The sequence below is a fragment of the Pelophylax lessonae genome (assembly GCF_965119305.1).
Source record: "Pelophylax lessonae genome assembly, chromosome: 5".
Taxonomy (NCBI): Eukaryota; Metazoa; Chordata; class Amphibia; order Anura; family Ranidae; genus Pelophylax; species Pelophylax lessonae.
Genome location: NC_138772.1, coordinates 82012184 through 82027601, shown reverse-complemented (window position 1 = coordinate 82027601; position 15418 = coordinate 82012184). Strand labels below are relative to the sequence as shown.

Here is a 15418-nt window from a genome sequence, read left to right as displayed (position 1 = left end):
TGCAACTTGTGCCCTGCACAACCCTCCCTAAGCAAGTCGTGGTCACACACTCGCCCTCTCCATGTACATTGCAGGGTTAAAAGCCCTGCATTGTACTTGATAACACAGAGGGACCATTCTCGGTCCAGAGTTTCAGGGAAAAGAAGAGAGCCCCAGAACCGGCTGGAGCAGGGAGTTAGGTAAGTAATCCTCTCGTTCTATTCTAGGCTTAACGTGCATATAAACTCTAACAATAAATTTCTTATTTGCTCCTTTTAGTCTACGTTTATATGTACCATTGGAAGAATTTTATTATTTCTGTTCTGCAAGTGCAAAAAAAAAAATAAACCTGACTAATTATTCAGCTAGAAACCTTGTGAGCTAAAAACTACTGTACTGTTATTAGTTAGCATTGTTCCATGCCATCACTGTGGACTACAAAACTCCTCCCATATTATGGAGAAGAGAGGGCAGTGCTATTTATTGTTAACAAACGCTTTGTTCTAGGGGGACAAAGATGCTCAGTACATTTGTCACCCTGGGATAAGAAGTGAGTTAATGACAGGATTACTAGGTTAGAATAAGTGCTGGTTCACACTAGGTCGCTCCGACTTCGGGGGCGACCTGTGAAGTCCCGTGCACCGCGACTTTGGCGCGACTAGCACGGACTTCATATAATGAATGTCTATGCAAGTCGCTCCGAGGTCGCCCCGAAGTAGTACAGGACCCTTCTAAGTCGGAGCGACTTGTGTCGCTCCTATTAGAACGGTTCCTGTAGCACTGCGACGGACCGCGACATGTCAGGCTGACAAGTCGCAGTAGTGTGAATGGACACTAAGGGTTAAGAGTGTGAAAAATGAAAACGAATGATGCCACTACGTCTAAGGACCGGTAAACTGCAATACTTTCAAGTTTTAGTATTGTTGTAAGATTCACTTCAACGAGCATTTAAGGGTAGATTTTGTATAATTCCTGGTGTTGGGCTTTCAGCAGACCGTTCTTGTGAATTTGCTGCAATGTTTCTTACCTGTAGATCCTGCCAGTTACAGCAGTTTCTGTTGTAGGCCGCCATCATCCAGACGCTGTTTTGCAATTTGCAGCAATGAGGACAGCCTGCCCTTCATACTCTTTCAGTTGGCCGTTGGGCTGACAATCGTGTCTATCCGATAGCGTGCAGGGCAAACTGACAATGCTGCTGCTATAGGTGAGGCAGTGACTTAGTATTGTGAACATGCAACAAGAAATGCCGTTACTGGCAGGATCTTCAGGTAAGAAACTGCAATAATTAAGAAAACTGTATATAGTGATGTATGGTGCCAATGATAAAAAAAATATATATATATATATATATATATATATATATTTTTTTTTTTTTAATGCACTTCTAACTGTATTTACAGCACAGTATCACTTCAAAGATCTAAAATGTACAATTACCTGGTCTGCTTATTGTACAAATTATGTCTGTGTTTTTTCTAGGGGAAAGCACTGGGACTGCCGGAATCGTGCTGGACAAATTGGCCTTTGGAGCAACTACAGCTATCGCCTACCTTGTGGGTGTGGATCTGTGTTCATCTCTGCTTAGTTACTGTTAGTCTGCAGCCATGCCGGCCTTGTCGACTGGAGCTGGAAGTGACACAAGTAAGCATGTTGGTACCAGTCACCATTTGTGTACAGAGTCCATGTTGTCTGGAGTCTTTCAGTACACCACCTGTGAGCATGTAACCCTGTGACGTCATATTTGGTCATGTCCATATATGGTGAATAACCTCACTTTGGAGATCCCGTCCCTTACTTTGTAACCGCTGTCACCCACCGGATCTGTCACTCATTGGGACTCCATTGGGAAACATTGGGTCCTGATGTGAGTTTAGGTTTTTTTTTTCTCTTGGTGGGTCTACGGGCATTGGTTGTTGCAGGGAAAGGTGATTGAAGTTGGATGTATTTTATATATGTTTGAGGAAGAATAGGGGTTCTATGTATCCCTTACTTATTTACACAGGTCTAGTATCTGTTCATCTTATTTTTTAAAAGGGCTTCCAGATTCCAATAAGACCCCTACCTGCAGACCCCCACAACCACTGGGCAAGGGTTGTTGCAGAGAGGGCTTGGTCATCAACCTGGGGGCAAGAAGCTTTGCAAGGGGGGGCCTTACTCTGGAAAGTTACCCCCTCTCCCATGTTGGGGGCATGTGATGTGGTATGGTTCAATAGGTGGGATGGCACACCCTCCTGTTGGAGTTCCTCCTAAAATTCGATATCAAACCTGAAGTGCCTGGTATAAATTGTGTGTGTGTGTGTGTGTGGGGGGGGGGAGGGGATCGTCAGCTCCTTTGCTTACTTTACCTCATTTGCTTACATGACCAAATTTAAATGAATAGGGCCAGATGCCACTGGTTGTAAAGGATTTGACATTGCCTGCACTTGCTGCCATCCTTCATAACCATTGACAGCAGGTAGCTATCATGTGTAATCATGCTAGTAATATTTTACATGACATTTGAACAGGTATAGCTTCGGGTGTTCGTACGAATACCCGAACAGCGAAGGTTTGTGTGTTGAGACCAAACTTTAAGCATATCTCTACCCAGCAGCCTTACAGAATAGCTACCAGTCCTTTAAAAAGTATTCATATCCCTTTAAATTTTCCACATTTTGTCATGTTACTACTAAAAAAGTAAATGTATTTTATTGGGATTTTATTTGATAGACCAACGCAAAGTGGCACATAATTGTGAAGTTAAAGGAAAACGATAAATGGTTTTCAAAATTGTTTACGAATATCTGAAAAGTGTGGCCTGCATTTGTATTCGGCAGCCTTTACCCTGATACCCCTAACTAAAAATCTAGTGGAACCAATTACCTTCAGAAGTCACTTCGTAAATAGAATCCACCTGTGTGTAATTTCATATCAGTATAAATACAGCTTTCTGTGAATCCCTCAGAGGTTTGTTAGAAAACCTTAGTGAACAAACAGCATCATGAAGGCCAAGGAACACACCATATAGGTCAGGGATAAAGTTGTGGAGAAGTTTAGAGCAGGGTTAGGTTATAAAAAAAATATTCTAAGCTTTGAACATCTCACGGAGCACTGTTCAATCCATTATCCGAAAATGGAAAGAGTATGGCACAAGTACAAACCTACCAAGACATGGCTGTCCACCTAAATTAAGGGGCTTGGGCAAGGAGAGCATTAATCTGAGAAGCAGCCAAGAGGTCCATGGTAACTCTGGAGGAGCTGCAGAGATTCACAGCTGAGGTGAGAGAATCTTTCCACATGAAACATGGTGGTGGCAGCATCATGTTGTGGGGATGCTTTTCTTCAGCAGGGACAGGGAAGCTGGTAAGAGTTGATGGGAAGATGGATGGAGCCAAATACAGGACCATTCTGGAAGAAAACCTGATGGAGTCTGCAAAAGACTTGAGGCTGGGGCGGAGGTTCACCTTCCAGCAGGAGAACAACCCTAAATATACAGCCAGAGCTACAATGGAATGGATTAGATCAAAGCATATTCATGTGTTAGAATGGCCTAGTCAAAGTTCAGACCTAAATCCAATTGAGAATCCGTGGCAAGACTTGAAAATTGTTCACAGACCCTCTCCATCCAGTCTGACAGAGCTTGAGCTATTTTGCAAAGAAAAATGGACAAAAATGTCACTATGTAGATGTGCAAAGCTGGTTGAGACATCCCCAAAAAGACTTGCAGCTGTAATTTCAGTGAAAGGTGGTTCTACCAAGTATTGACACAGGGGGCTGAATACAAATGCACACCACACTTTGCAGATATTTATTTGTAAAAAAAAAATTGAAAATATTTTCCTTCCTCTTCACAATTATGTGCCACTTTGTGTTGGTCTATCACAGTCATGTCCAAAGTCCGGCCCGCGGGCCAGTTGCGGCCCCTCCTTTAGTTTTATACGGCCCCCTGAGACACTGCTGACTTTTGTCAATGAATTTCTCACTGAGACTCCTCATATCCCCACCCCGATGCCGATGCAATGGCTCGGGGGCGGGGCCTCTGGCCTCGCTCGGCTGCTCCCGAGTCCTGCCCTGCCCCGCCCCCCGCTCGGCTCTATCTGCCCGGCGCCGTCCACGACTGCGCAGGAGTGCAGAATGAATTTGAAAATTGCATGCCTTCTCGCCTTCACCGCACACAGCCACCTGTTGGAGCCGACCGAGGATCTTGTGGAGCTGACCGAGGAGATGTCACTTCTACAATCCTACTGCCTGTTTCTGTAAGTGTGATATATGTGTGTGTATGTATGTAATTATGTATGTATATGTGTATGTATGTGTGTGTATGTATGTATGGAGCTGACCAAGGAGGTGTCACTTCTACAATCCTACTGCCTGTTTCTGTAAGCGTGATTTTATTCATAAAGTACTGATGCTTATTATTTCCTATATATATATATATATATATGTGTGTGTGTGTGTGTGTGTGTGTGTGTGTATATTTAATTTTAATGGTTCAAATGTCAGGCAAAATGGTCGGCCCTCACGCATGTTCACTTCATCAAATCTGGCCCTCTTTGAAAAAAGTTTGGACACCACTGGTCTATCACAAAAAAAAAACAATAAAATACATGCATGTTTTTTGGTTGTAACATGGCAAAATGTGGAAAATTTAAAGGGGTATGAATACTTTTTTAAGGCACTGTAAAACCAAAATGCTTTAAAACTTACACATTAGAGATGCTGCAGCTAAAGTTAAGTCTTGAAAGGGACCCCATTATTACCATTGAGAGCCATACGTATTTGATTGAATAAAAATATTATGGGACCATTTGTATCACAGTAGGGAGTTAACACACGTCATTTAATTGGGCTACAACCTAAAGTATCAAAACATACATAACAGTACTTGTGCCATTGATAGCATACCAAGGGGCGTGATGTGCATTACCATACACTTTGCCACCATAATCTGGTCTATAGAACCTTGGTAATTATCATCATGGTGGCAAATGCAACCTACAACATGCCAGAGAAAGGGATCATAAATAATCTAATATGAAAGTAAACCTTCTGTCCCTGGGGGTTGATATAGCGCTTGCTCCTATTTAATCAGGGGCGAACAATTCCTTGTTCCCACACCTGAGTAGTGAAGGCAATCAAGTGAAAGTAAATGTTTACACAATTTGGTAGTGATATTCCAAAATTAACCTAAAATGTCCATAAATATATTAAAGTGCAAAGTGCTGAGTATAAAACTTATATAAATACATCAAATGTGTGAATAAATAAATGAATATATCAAATATTGTTAGAGTCCCAATGTATAGTTCATAGGTGATCTTGTGCAAAAAATAAGTGCCACAGTAAAAGTGCAGGTTTAAACTTTTCCAATATTCCAACTGCTGGTATATTCGGCGTATCTTGTAATATAGGGGGTGCACACTCACCGGACTTGGTGGGTCTTGAATACCATATAGTAACAAGACGTTACGGGCTTGTGGCTCCCTGAGCCTAGGGGTAACTGCTGGGCTTTGTGGTTCCTTGTGGTCCGGGTCGCTCCTCTGTTTGGAAACCGATCCTCCACGTTCGATATTAAAAGGGAAATAAAATGCTCCAATCGGGCAGTACCATTAAAATGTGTTTATTATATTTGCTGATAAAAATATTGTACAGGAAAGTTTTAAAACGAAAAAATGGCAGCTACGGATTATGCCTAGGAATGGAGAGCGGCGACTGCCGGTTTGCGTCCCACCAGGCTACCCGGAAGCGTGCGGCGTGCGTTCCACCTTAAATTTTCATATACTTGTAACCTATAGCAGCTGCTAACACTACCCAATTAATTTATTAATTTCACTCTATTGATATAACAACAAACTTATTCATTTATTTATATAGGCACTCCCCCAATTAGGCCATCCATAGGCGCGAGGGATATATACTCATTTAGTATATAATTTCCACTCCAAATCTTCTGTCCGCTGAAGATTAGTCCGGGCCTTTTTTTTTAGTTAAGATGATATTAAGCTCACATTAACAACTTTACATACACCATCCTAATTGCACATATAGCAAATAATTGTAGTTGTTATAAATGAAAATATTAAAAGTCTCCCAAATACCTCAATTTGGATTCATTATACTGCGGCCATGTGACTTTTCATGCCCACTCCCAACCATAGTAAAAGATCTGGAGGAGGAGCAAGCAAGAATCGGATGATGTATGTATGATAAGTCATATTGGGAAGTTTAAAGTCCTTTCCCGTGCCTACATAGCATTGATTGGGGCTGTCATGGTTACATGACATGTAAAAGAAAAATAAGAATGCTTTTTAATTTAACTTAAAAGAAAGTCTTAAATTTAGTTAATAAAATAATGTCAGTTAGGGGTCTGATCTGTCCTCCGCAATGTCGCAGTCCCGCTAAAAATCGCAGATCGCTGCCATTACTTGTAAAAAAATAAATAAAAATGACATAAATACTTCCCCTAGTTTGTAGACGCGATAACGTTTGCGCAAACCAATCAAAATCCGCTTACCAAAAATATATAGCAGAATACAAATTGGTTTAAGACTCGATTCACACTGCCGCAACTTGTCAGGCGACTTGTCAGCCTGACAAGTCGCGGTGCATTGACTGCTACAGGACCCGTTCCAATAGGAGCGACACAAGTCGCTCCGACTTAGAAAAAGGATCCTGTACTACTTCGAGGCGACTTGCATAGACATTCATTATATGAAGTCCGATGAAGTATTGACTTCATCTCCACAGGAGTTTCTAGGCATAAGACTTGTAAAAGAACAATAAATCTACATAGTCACACCCATGGGGGCTGTCCTTCTAGTCCAATACCCCCCTGCAATAGCCATCCCAATTCAGTTTGTCTTCTGCCTAGCTTCAGGAGTGGATAGCCTTCCCTGTGCTGAGGCTACAGTCTCAGCCTTTCTTCATTTTCTTTTATGATTTATTTTCTCTGATGTGGGTACTGCGTTGCTTTTCTGGCGGTTGCGTTGCCCACCCCTCATGTCTACACTGCTTTGGGACATCCCCATAAGTGATGTGTGAATGGGCGGCGGCTGTCGGAGGACTCAGAGAAAGGAATTTTATGGTAAGATTTTACAAAAATTCTGTTTTCTGTGGGTGTGGTCAGTATACATTCTGTGTACAGAATAGCTCCAGGTAGCCATATTGCATTGCATTTTCAGAAAATTACAACAGCTGCAGAATGAAATGGAAAGGTCATTTTTAACCACTTGCCGACTGGCGCACGACTATATACGGCGGCAGTCAGCCCCTCCTGGGCAAAGCGACGTACTGGTACGTCGCTCGCCCACGAGCGTCTAAGCGGCGAGCGCATGCTGCTGGAGGCTCGCCCCCGCTCGTTCCCTTACATTTCAGCGCGAGTGACCGGCGGCTCCGATGTCCGCCGGTCACTCGCGATCTCCTGCTGGAGAGGGAGAAAGGCAGGCGGCTGATGTAAACAAAGCCGCCTGTCATTCTCCCTGGTGTAACTGCAGAGACATACGATCCTGAGATGTAGGATCGTATGTCTCTGTGGTTACATCAAAAGCCACGCCCCTTGACAGTTAGAAGCACACCCCTAGGGACACATTTAACCCCTGGATTTCTAATAAAGTTAACCCCTTCCCTGCCAGTGTCATTTTTACAGTAACAGTGCATAGGTATAGCACTGATTACTGTAGTAATGTCAAAAATGTCAGTCAAGGGTCCGATCTGTCCGCCGCAATGTCGCAGTCCCGCAAAAAAAATTGCAGATCGCCGCCATTACTAGTTAAGAAAAAAAACAATAAAAATTACATAAATCTTTCCCGTAGTTAGTAAACGCAATAACTTTTGCGCAAACCAATAAAAATACGCTTATTGCGATTTTTTCCACCAAAAATATGTAGCAGAAAACAAATTGGCCTAAAATGTTAAAAAAAATGTATTTTTACTTTTTATTTTTTTTGGGGAATTTTATATAAAAAAATGTGAAAAATTTTATTTTTTCAAAATTTTTGCTCTTTTTTTGTTTATAGCGCAAAAAGTAAAAATTGCACAGGTGATCAAATAGCACCAAAAGAAAGCTCTGTTTGTGGGAAAAAAAGGACGTCAATTTCATTTGGGTACACCGTCGCAGGACCGCGCAATTGTCCGTTAAAATCATGCAGTGCCGAATCGCAAAATAGGCCCTGGTCTATGAGCAGCCAAATCCTCCGGGGCTTAAGTGGTTAATAACATTAAATTACAATATGATTTGTGACGCAATTGCTATATTGTTTTTCCTTTGTTTGCAATTTTTTGTTCCCTACTAAAGTGGAGTTACCCTTTAACTGCTTGCCGACCGCCGCACGACTATTTACTGCGGCAGTCAGCCCCTCACAGGCAAAGCGACGTAGTACTACGTCGCTAGCCTGTGAGGGTCTAGGGAGCGAGCGCGCGCCCCCGGAGGCGCGCTCCCGCACGGTCACGGACCCCCCCCCCCCCCCGCGCGTGTGACTGGCGGACCCTATGTCCGCCGGTCACTCGCCGATCGTCGGTGCAGAGGGAGAAAGGCAGGCGGCTAATGTAAACAAGCCGCCTGTCATTCTCCCCTGTGTAGGAATAGTGATCATACGGTTCTACTATGTAGGACCATTGATCACTGTTCCTACACCTCAAGCCACAGCCAATCACAGTTAGAATCACGCCCCTAGGGACACACATAACCCCTCCCTCTCAAAAAAAGATAACCCCTTCACTGCCAGTGTAATTTTTCAGTAACAGTGCATATGCATAGCACTGATTACTGTAGAAATGTCACTGGTAACCCCAAAAGTGTCAAAAATGTCAGTCAAGGGTCCGATCTGTCCGCCGCAATGTCGCAGTACCGCAAAAAAAATCGCAGATCGCCGCCATTACACGTTAAAAAAAAAACAAGAAAAATGACAAAAATCTTTCCCTTTGTTAGTAAACGCGATAACTTTTGCGCAAACCTATCAAAATACGCTTTTTGCGATTTTTTTTTTTTTTTTTTTTTTTTACCAAACATATGTAGCATAAAACAAATTGGCCGAAAATGTTAAAAAATTTTGATTTTTACATTTTTTTTGGGGGGAATTTTATATAAAAAAATGTGAAAAATATTGTTATTTTTGCAAAATTTACACTCTTTTTTTTGTTTATAGCGCATGATCAAAAAATCGCACAGGTGATCAAATACCACCAAAAGAAAGCTCTGTTTGTGGGAAAAAAAGGACGTCAATTTCGTTTAGGTACAGTGTCGCACGACCGCGCAATTGTCCGTTAAAGTCACGCAGTGCCGAATCGCAAAATAGGCCCTGGTCAGGAAGGGGGTAAAATCTTCCGGGGCTTAAGTGGTTAATCCTGCTTTCAGCTGAGTGCACAGGAAATACAAGGACACACGTTTTTTGGCAGGATCTTTAGATATTTTTCTGTGCTTGTAGAAAATGTACTTAGCCTGAAATATGAAAAGGAATGCAGCCATCATGACTAAGGACTGGTAAGGTGTGTATTCCATTTTTGTTGCTGGGTTTACATACACTTTATTACAGACTCTCCTTTCTTCTATATTAACTTTCTATAAACGATGCGGTTATTGCTCTTTGTAAGCTGTACAATACGTCTCTGGCGGGTCCTGGGCTCCTGCCAATTTATCAGCGTCTAGTGATTCCGCCTGATTTTCAGAAGACAGAATTAGGTAACACTGACTTACTTTTGACCAAGTGGAAAAATGTCAGCATCGCTGTGTCCTTTTTATAAACACTGTTAAAGTTTACAATGTTGTTCTGGGCTCGGGATCTATGTTCTTCGCCGTTTAATACCCCCAGGTTGCAGTAAAAGGATTTTTGCTTGAGCTGAATTTTGGTATATCTTACACAAATACAGACAAATATTAAATGAAAATACACATAGTTGCGTTTTATAAGGTAGCCGTTTGCTTTACGCTTTTGGATGGAGTCCTCCCTTTCAGTTCTGTCAAAGTGATGTAACACACGGCCCAGATTTTTTATTCATTTAACAGCCCTTTATAGCTTCCACAGACCTGCTCTAATAATGAAGCTATGAGGGATATGACAAGAATGGTAATATTGGATTTCTCTAGACTAACAGTAAATTTTTCCACTCTGATGTCAAGAATGTTGAGCATCTGGAAAGTGCAGGGAGAGTGAATGAATGGTTAGCTGCAAGAGCGCCTTTTGCCGGTTTTTGAATTCTTCACAATGGAACAAGCGGCTTCATAGACTTTACAACACTCCGGCCCATGAAATGTTTTGGTTCCCGTGTTCCCAAATGTATGTGAGATTGCCCATTTATTATTGCTTATCTAGCTTTCTGTACTTCTTTTTATACCAGCTCTTAACCACTTAAGCCCCGGAATATTTTACCCCCTTCCTGACCAGGGCCTATTTTGCGATTCGGCACTGCGTGAATTTAACGGACAATTGCGCGGACGTGCGATGCTGTACCTAAACGAAATTGATGTCCTTTTTTTCCCACAAACAGAGCTTTATTTTGGTGGTATTTGATCACCTGTGCTATTTTTAGATCATGCGCTATAAACAAAAAAAGAGCGTCAATTTTGCAAAAATAACAATATTTTTCACATTTTTTTATATGAAATTCCCCCCCAAAAAATGTAAAAATCAAAATTTTTTACCATTTTAGGCCAATTTGTTTTATGATACATATGTTTGGAAAAAAAAAATCGCAAAAAGCGTATTTTGATTGGTTTGCGCAAAAGTTATTGCGTTTACTAACTAAGGGAAAGATTTTTGTCATTTTTGTTGTTTTTTTTTTTTAACGAGTAATGGCGGCGATCTGCGATTTTTTTTTTTTGCGGGACTGCGACATTGGGGCGGACAGATCGGACCCTTGACTGACATTTTTGACACTTTTGGGGTTACCAGTGACATTACTACAGTAATCAGGGCTATAAATATGCACTTTTACTGTAAAAATGACACTGGCAGTGAAGGGGTTAACTTTTTTTGAGAGGGAGGTGTTAAGTGTGTCCCTAGGGGCTGGTTTCTAACTGTGATAGGCTGTGGCTTGACGTGTAAGAACAGTGATCAACGGTCCTACATAGTAGAACCGTTTGATCACCATTCTTACACAGGGAGAACTGACAGGCGGCTTTGTTTACACTAGCCGCCTGCCTTTCTCCCGCTGTCACGGACGATAGCGAGTGCACACGCGCGGGGGGGGGGGGGTCCGTGACGGAGCGGTAGCGCGCATCTGGTGGCGTGCGCTCGCTCCCAAAACCCTTACAGGCTAGCGACGTAGCCCTACGTCGCTCTGCCTGTGAGGGGCTGACTGCCGACGTAAATAGTCGTGCGGCAGTCGGCAAGTGGTTAAAGCGGTTGTATCCTCAAAAAGAAAAAAAAAACAAACCCTGCAAGACAAAGGCATAATGTGCTAGTATGCATCTCATACTAGCTCATTATGAAATACTTGCCTTAGAACTAAGCCCCGACATGGTCGCCCGGACACCGCTGAGGCAGCTGACATCTTCCCTCGGGGGTCTGTTCTGGGTTCAGCGGCTCCGTTCCCGGAGCCGCGATGACGTCACTCCCGCGTGTGCGCGCGGGAGTTCACTTGCTGGCAAGGAGCTCTGAAGGTCTGTCGGGCAGCTGCATGCTGGGCGAATATCTCCTAAACCGTGCAGCCCTGCCCCCCCCCCCCTCTTCCTCCTCATTGGATTCAATTGACAGCAGCAGGTGTGTCCGAGCCAATGAGGAGGGAGAGAGCAAAGAGAGCATCAGCTCTCATGCACATCGCTGGATCGAGATCAGGCTCAGGTATGTTTTTTAGGGAGGGAGAAGGTTAGGAAACTGCAGGGGGAGCTGCATGCAAAAGTTTTTTTTAAAAACCTTCTGCCTTTACAACCACATTAATACAATGATTTCTGTATTTAGTGTGTATGTATATGTGTAATGGGAAAATTATCGCCCTAAAATACGCGGAAGCGCAACGAACCAGTGTGAAGACATGCAGTACATAGAATTTGATGGCATGCATTTTTCTTGAGCTTTTCTTGTGCTTTTTTTTCTTTTTTTTATGCAAAATTATTAGAATAAAAAGTAGAATATATTAAAAAATACTTTTTTAAAAAACTATCCATTTCAGATCCGGTTGTTGTCAAAGTGCATTGTAAACACAGGAGGCCGGCTGCCCAGCACAGCCTCCTTTGAGAGAATGCTTTTCTGAATGAATGCAAATCGTTCTCTTATTGGATGAGGTGCAGAGGAGAGGGGTGATGTCAAGCTCTCCACCTCATCCAATCAGAGTTTGCTTTGCATTTATTTAGAAAATGTAAAGCATTCTCTCATTGGTGCCTGTGCTGTGCGGCCAACCTCCTGTGTTTACAATGCAATGGGACAGTTGCTCAGCACAGGACCTGGAAGCTAATGGAGAGCTCTGGAGAGGTGGTGCCTACTTCACTGATTTTCAGCTTCCAGAGGCATTGGCGGGGTATGGTATATACATAACTATATTATTCCAAGGTGGACCAATGTAACTATGTATAAAATACCCATACATAGAATTCTTCTTATAATGTAGCTAGACCAAACAGTTCAGATTCAATTTCAGCCTACTAGTCTTTAGGGTAGGGATCCTCAAACTACGGCCCTCCAGCTGTTGCGGAACTACACGTCCCATGAGGCATTGTAAAACTCTGAAATTCACAGACATGACTAGGCATGATGGGAATTGTAGTTCCTGAACCACTGGAGGGCCATAGTTTGAAGACCCCTGCTTTAGAGGGTAACTGTGCTCCCTCCTTGTACTATATCTATGAAGAATCAGTGCTCCCACCCAGGACAGGAAGTGTATTAGGACTGCAGAACTCCTCCATACGTCCTCATCTCAATTGAGGGGGGGTTGTAGCTTGCAAAGGGGGGGTTTGTAGCTTGCAAAGAGATCTGATAAGACTGATATCTGATAGCAGTTGGTAGTGGCAGAGAGCACAGGAAGTTATTAGCTCACAAGCTTTTTGGCAGGATCAGCCAGTATTCCTTTCACACTGAGGCGCTTGAAAACTGCCCATAAAATGCTAAGCGCTTTTCAGGCGTTAGCGGTGCACTTTTTTATGGACATGTGACTCAAAGACTGCTTCAAGAATCATTTTGAGGCGCATTTGAAGCACTTTTCAGGCGCTTTCCATTCATTTCAATGGAGAGGGGGTGTTTTTAAGGCTCTTTTTTTTAGTGCTTCAAAGATGCTACTTACAGTATTTTTTTCACCACACTGCCCCAGTGTGAAAGCATTCATTGATTTTATTTGGAATAGGTTTCCGTGAGCTTTCCAGATGCTTTTTTTTAGCGCCAAAGCGCTTGAAAAGCGCCTCAGTATGTAAGGGCTCTTAGCCCCCGTTCACATAGGGGCGACGCTACTTCGCCCCTCGACCTCCGAGGTCGCGGTGCGAGCAGCGCGCCGCTACCTCGGAGCGGCCGCCACGGACTTCATAACATTGAAGTCTATGGCGGTCGCCCCAAAGAAGCTCCGGACCCTTTTTCTAAGTCGGAGCAACTTGTGTCGCTCCTATTAGAACGGGTCCGCAGCTTCCCTATGGGAGGCGACCTGAGGCGACCAGGTCGCCTCACAGGTCGCCCTGGTGTGAACCGGCACTTATAGAAGAGTTCTAGCAACAATGTTATGACAGTTATAACAAAATATTTCTAATTGTTACATCTACCAGATAAAAAGGGGGAAATAAGAGAAATTCTTTGTTCGCCTTTATACTTTGAAGGACCACAACTCCTCTTGAAATCAGTCTATTCAAAATATAAAAAAATAGAAATAATTAATGACAAACTCATCTTTGTTTGAACACTCGGCAGAGCTCCGACATATCAGAATACTATCTATTCTATTTTTGTAGAAACAAGCTCATTCTGTTGCAGATCATAGTTGGGTTCCTGCCAGCGGGTCTAGTAATCATTACTAAGACCTGGTTTGTTTCTGTGCCATGTTGGCTATGGGCCACACTGTTTTTATGCTTCTATGAATACCGCCTGTCTCAGGCTTCTTAGATAGAAAGTTTGTGAGAGTCCCCGGAGTGTACCAGGAAGGACAGCTGGCTTTTCAAGGACATGATATCACTAGTCTATATCAGGCCGTGAGTTTCTGTCTCATTAAAGAATACAGAACAGTGTAATATTAACATTAATTCGTTCATGTGTGGCTATACTCATTAGTGATATTCCCCTATCCTTGGGGTGTGTGTGTGTCTTAGTTACCTGTACATACAGTGCCCTGCAGAATATTTATGCACATTTAAGAGTTCTGTCTTTTGTTTTTTGTTTCTTAATTATTTGTGTCACAATTAAACTTCTTGCACCTTCAGCCTGGGTTCACACTGGGGCGGCTTCAAAGTCGCCCGACTCTGAAGCCGCCCCGTGCAGCGTGACTTCAGCGGGGCTTGCATACAACTTCCCTAATAGAAGTCAATGCAAGTCGCCCCCAAAGTAGTGCAGGAACCTTTTTCTAAGTCGGAGCGACTTGAGTCGCTCCGATTAGAACGGTTTCATTGCACTGAATGGAGCGTGACTTGTCAGGCGGCTAAGTCGCCTGACAAGTTGCCCCAATGTGAAACGGGACTCAAAGTCGAACGCATATTGTGTACATCCAAAAGCCCCAAAAATGTAAATTTTAATTGCAGGTTGTAATGCAACTATACAGTAAAAACACCAAGGGGGTGAATACTTTTACAAGGCACTGTACATTTTTAAAGGATCTGTGCACTCAAAGTGATAGCTATGTATGGAGCTTATTACAGTGCATCCAGGAAAGTATTCATAGCATTTCACTTTTTCCACATTTTGTTATGTTAGTCTTATTCCAAAATTGATTAAATTCGTTATTTCCTTCATAATTCTACAAACAATACCCCAAAATGACAACGTGGTCTAGTGACCAAGAAAGGATTTTGCAGGGGGCAGCACCGAATGAAAGTGAGAATTGCATACAACAAAAGCTGTTTTTTTTTTTTTTTTTCAGTTTTAACATTTATATTTTTCTGGTAGATCATAAGCTAGCATGCAATGCCAATCTGCAGTTTCCAAAGTGAGCAAAGTCCTTTCTTGTAATAAGAGAGGCATGGACTCCAGAGAGATCATTTTCCCCTGTACAAATCATTAGTAAGACCTCATCTGGAATATGCAGTTCAGTTTTGGGCACCAGTTCTCAAAAAGGATATCAGGGAACTGGAGAAAGTGCAGAGAAGGGCAACCAAACTGATAAGAGGCTTGGAGGAGCTTGGCTATGAGGAAAGATTAGAGGAACTGAATTTATTCTCTCTTGAGAAGAGGAGATTAAGGGGGGATATGATCAACATGTATAAATACATAAGGGGTCCATATAGTGAACTTAGTGTTGAGTTATTGGCCATTGGCTCATGCTGCTGTCAATCACAGCCAGTGAGCCGGATGGGGCGGGGCCGAGCCTCAGCCTTGTGTGTGAATTAACACACAGAGCTACA

The 15418-nt window shown here is 42.8% G+C and overlaps 1 protein-coding gene across 1 annotated transcript in view; it reads left to right on the top strand.

The window, feature by feature from the left end:
• Positions 1 to 1462: 1462 nt before the first annotated feature.
• Positions 1463 to 15418, top strand: part of MPP7 (MAGUK p55 scaffold protein 7) — a 401547-nt gene continuing 387591 nt past the window's right edge. The window contains exon 1 of the mRNA XM_082259696.1: positions 1463 to 1620. Within this exon, the coding sequence (XP_082115822.1) occupies positions 1584 to 1620 (37 nt within the window). The 5' untranslated portion in view covers positions 1463 to 1583. The remainder of the gene's footprint in view (positions 1621 to 15418) is intronic.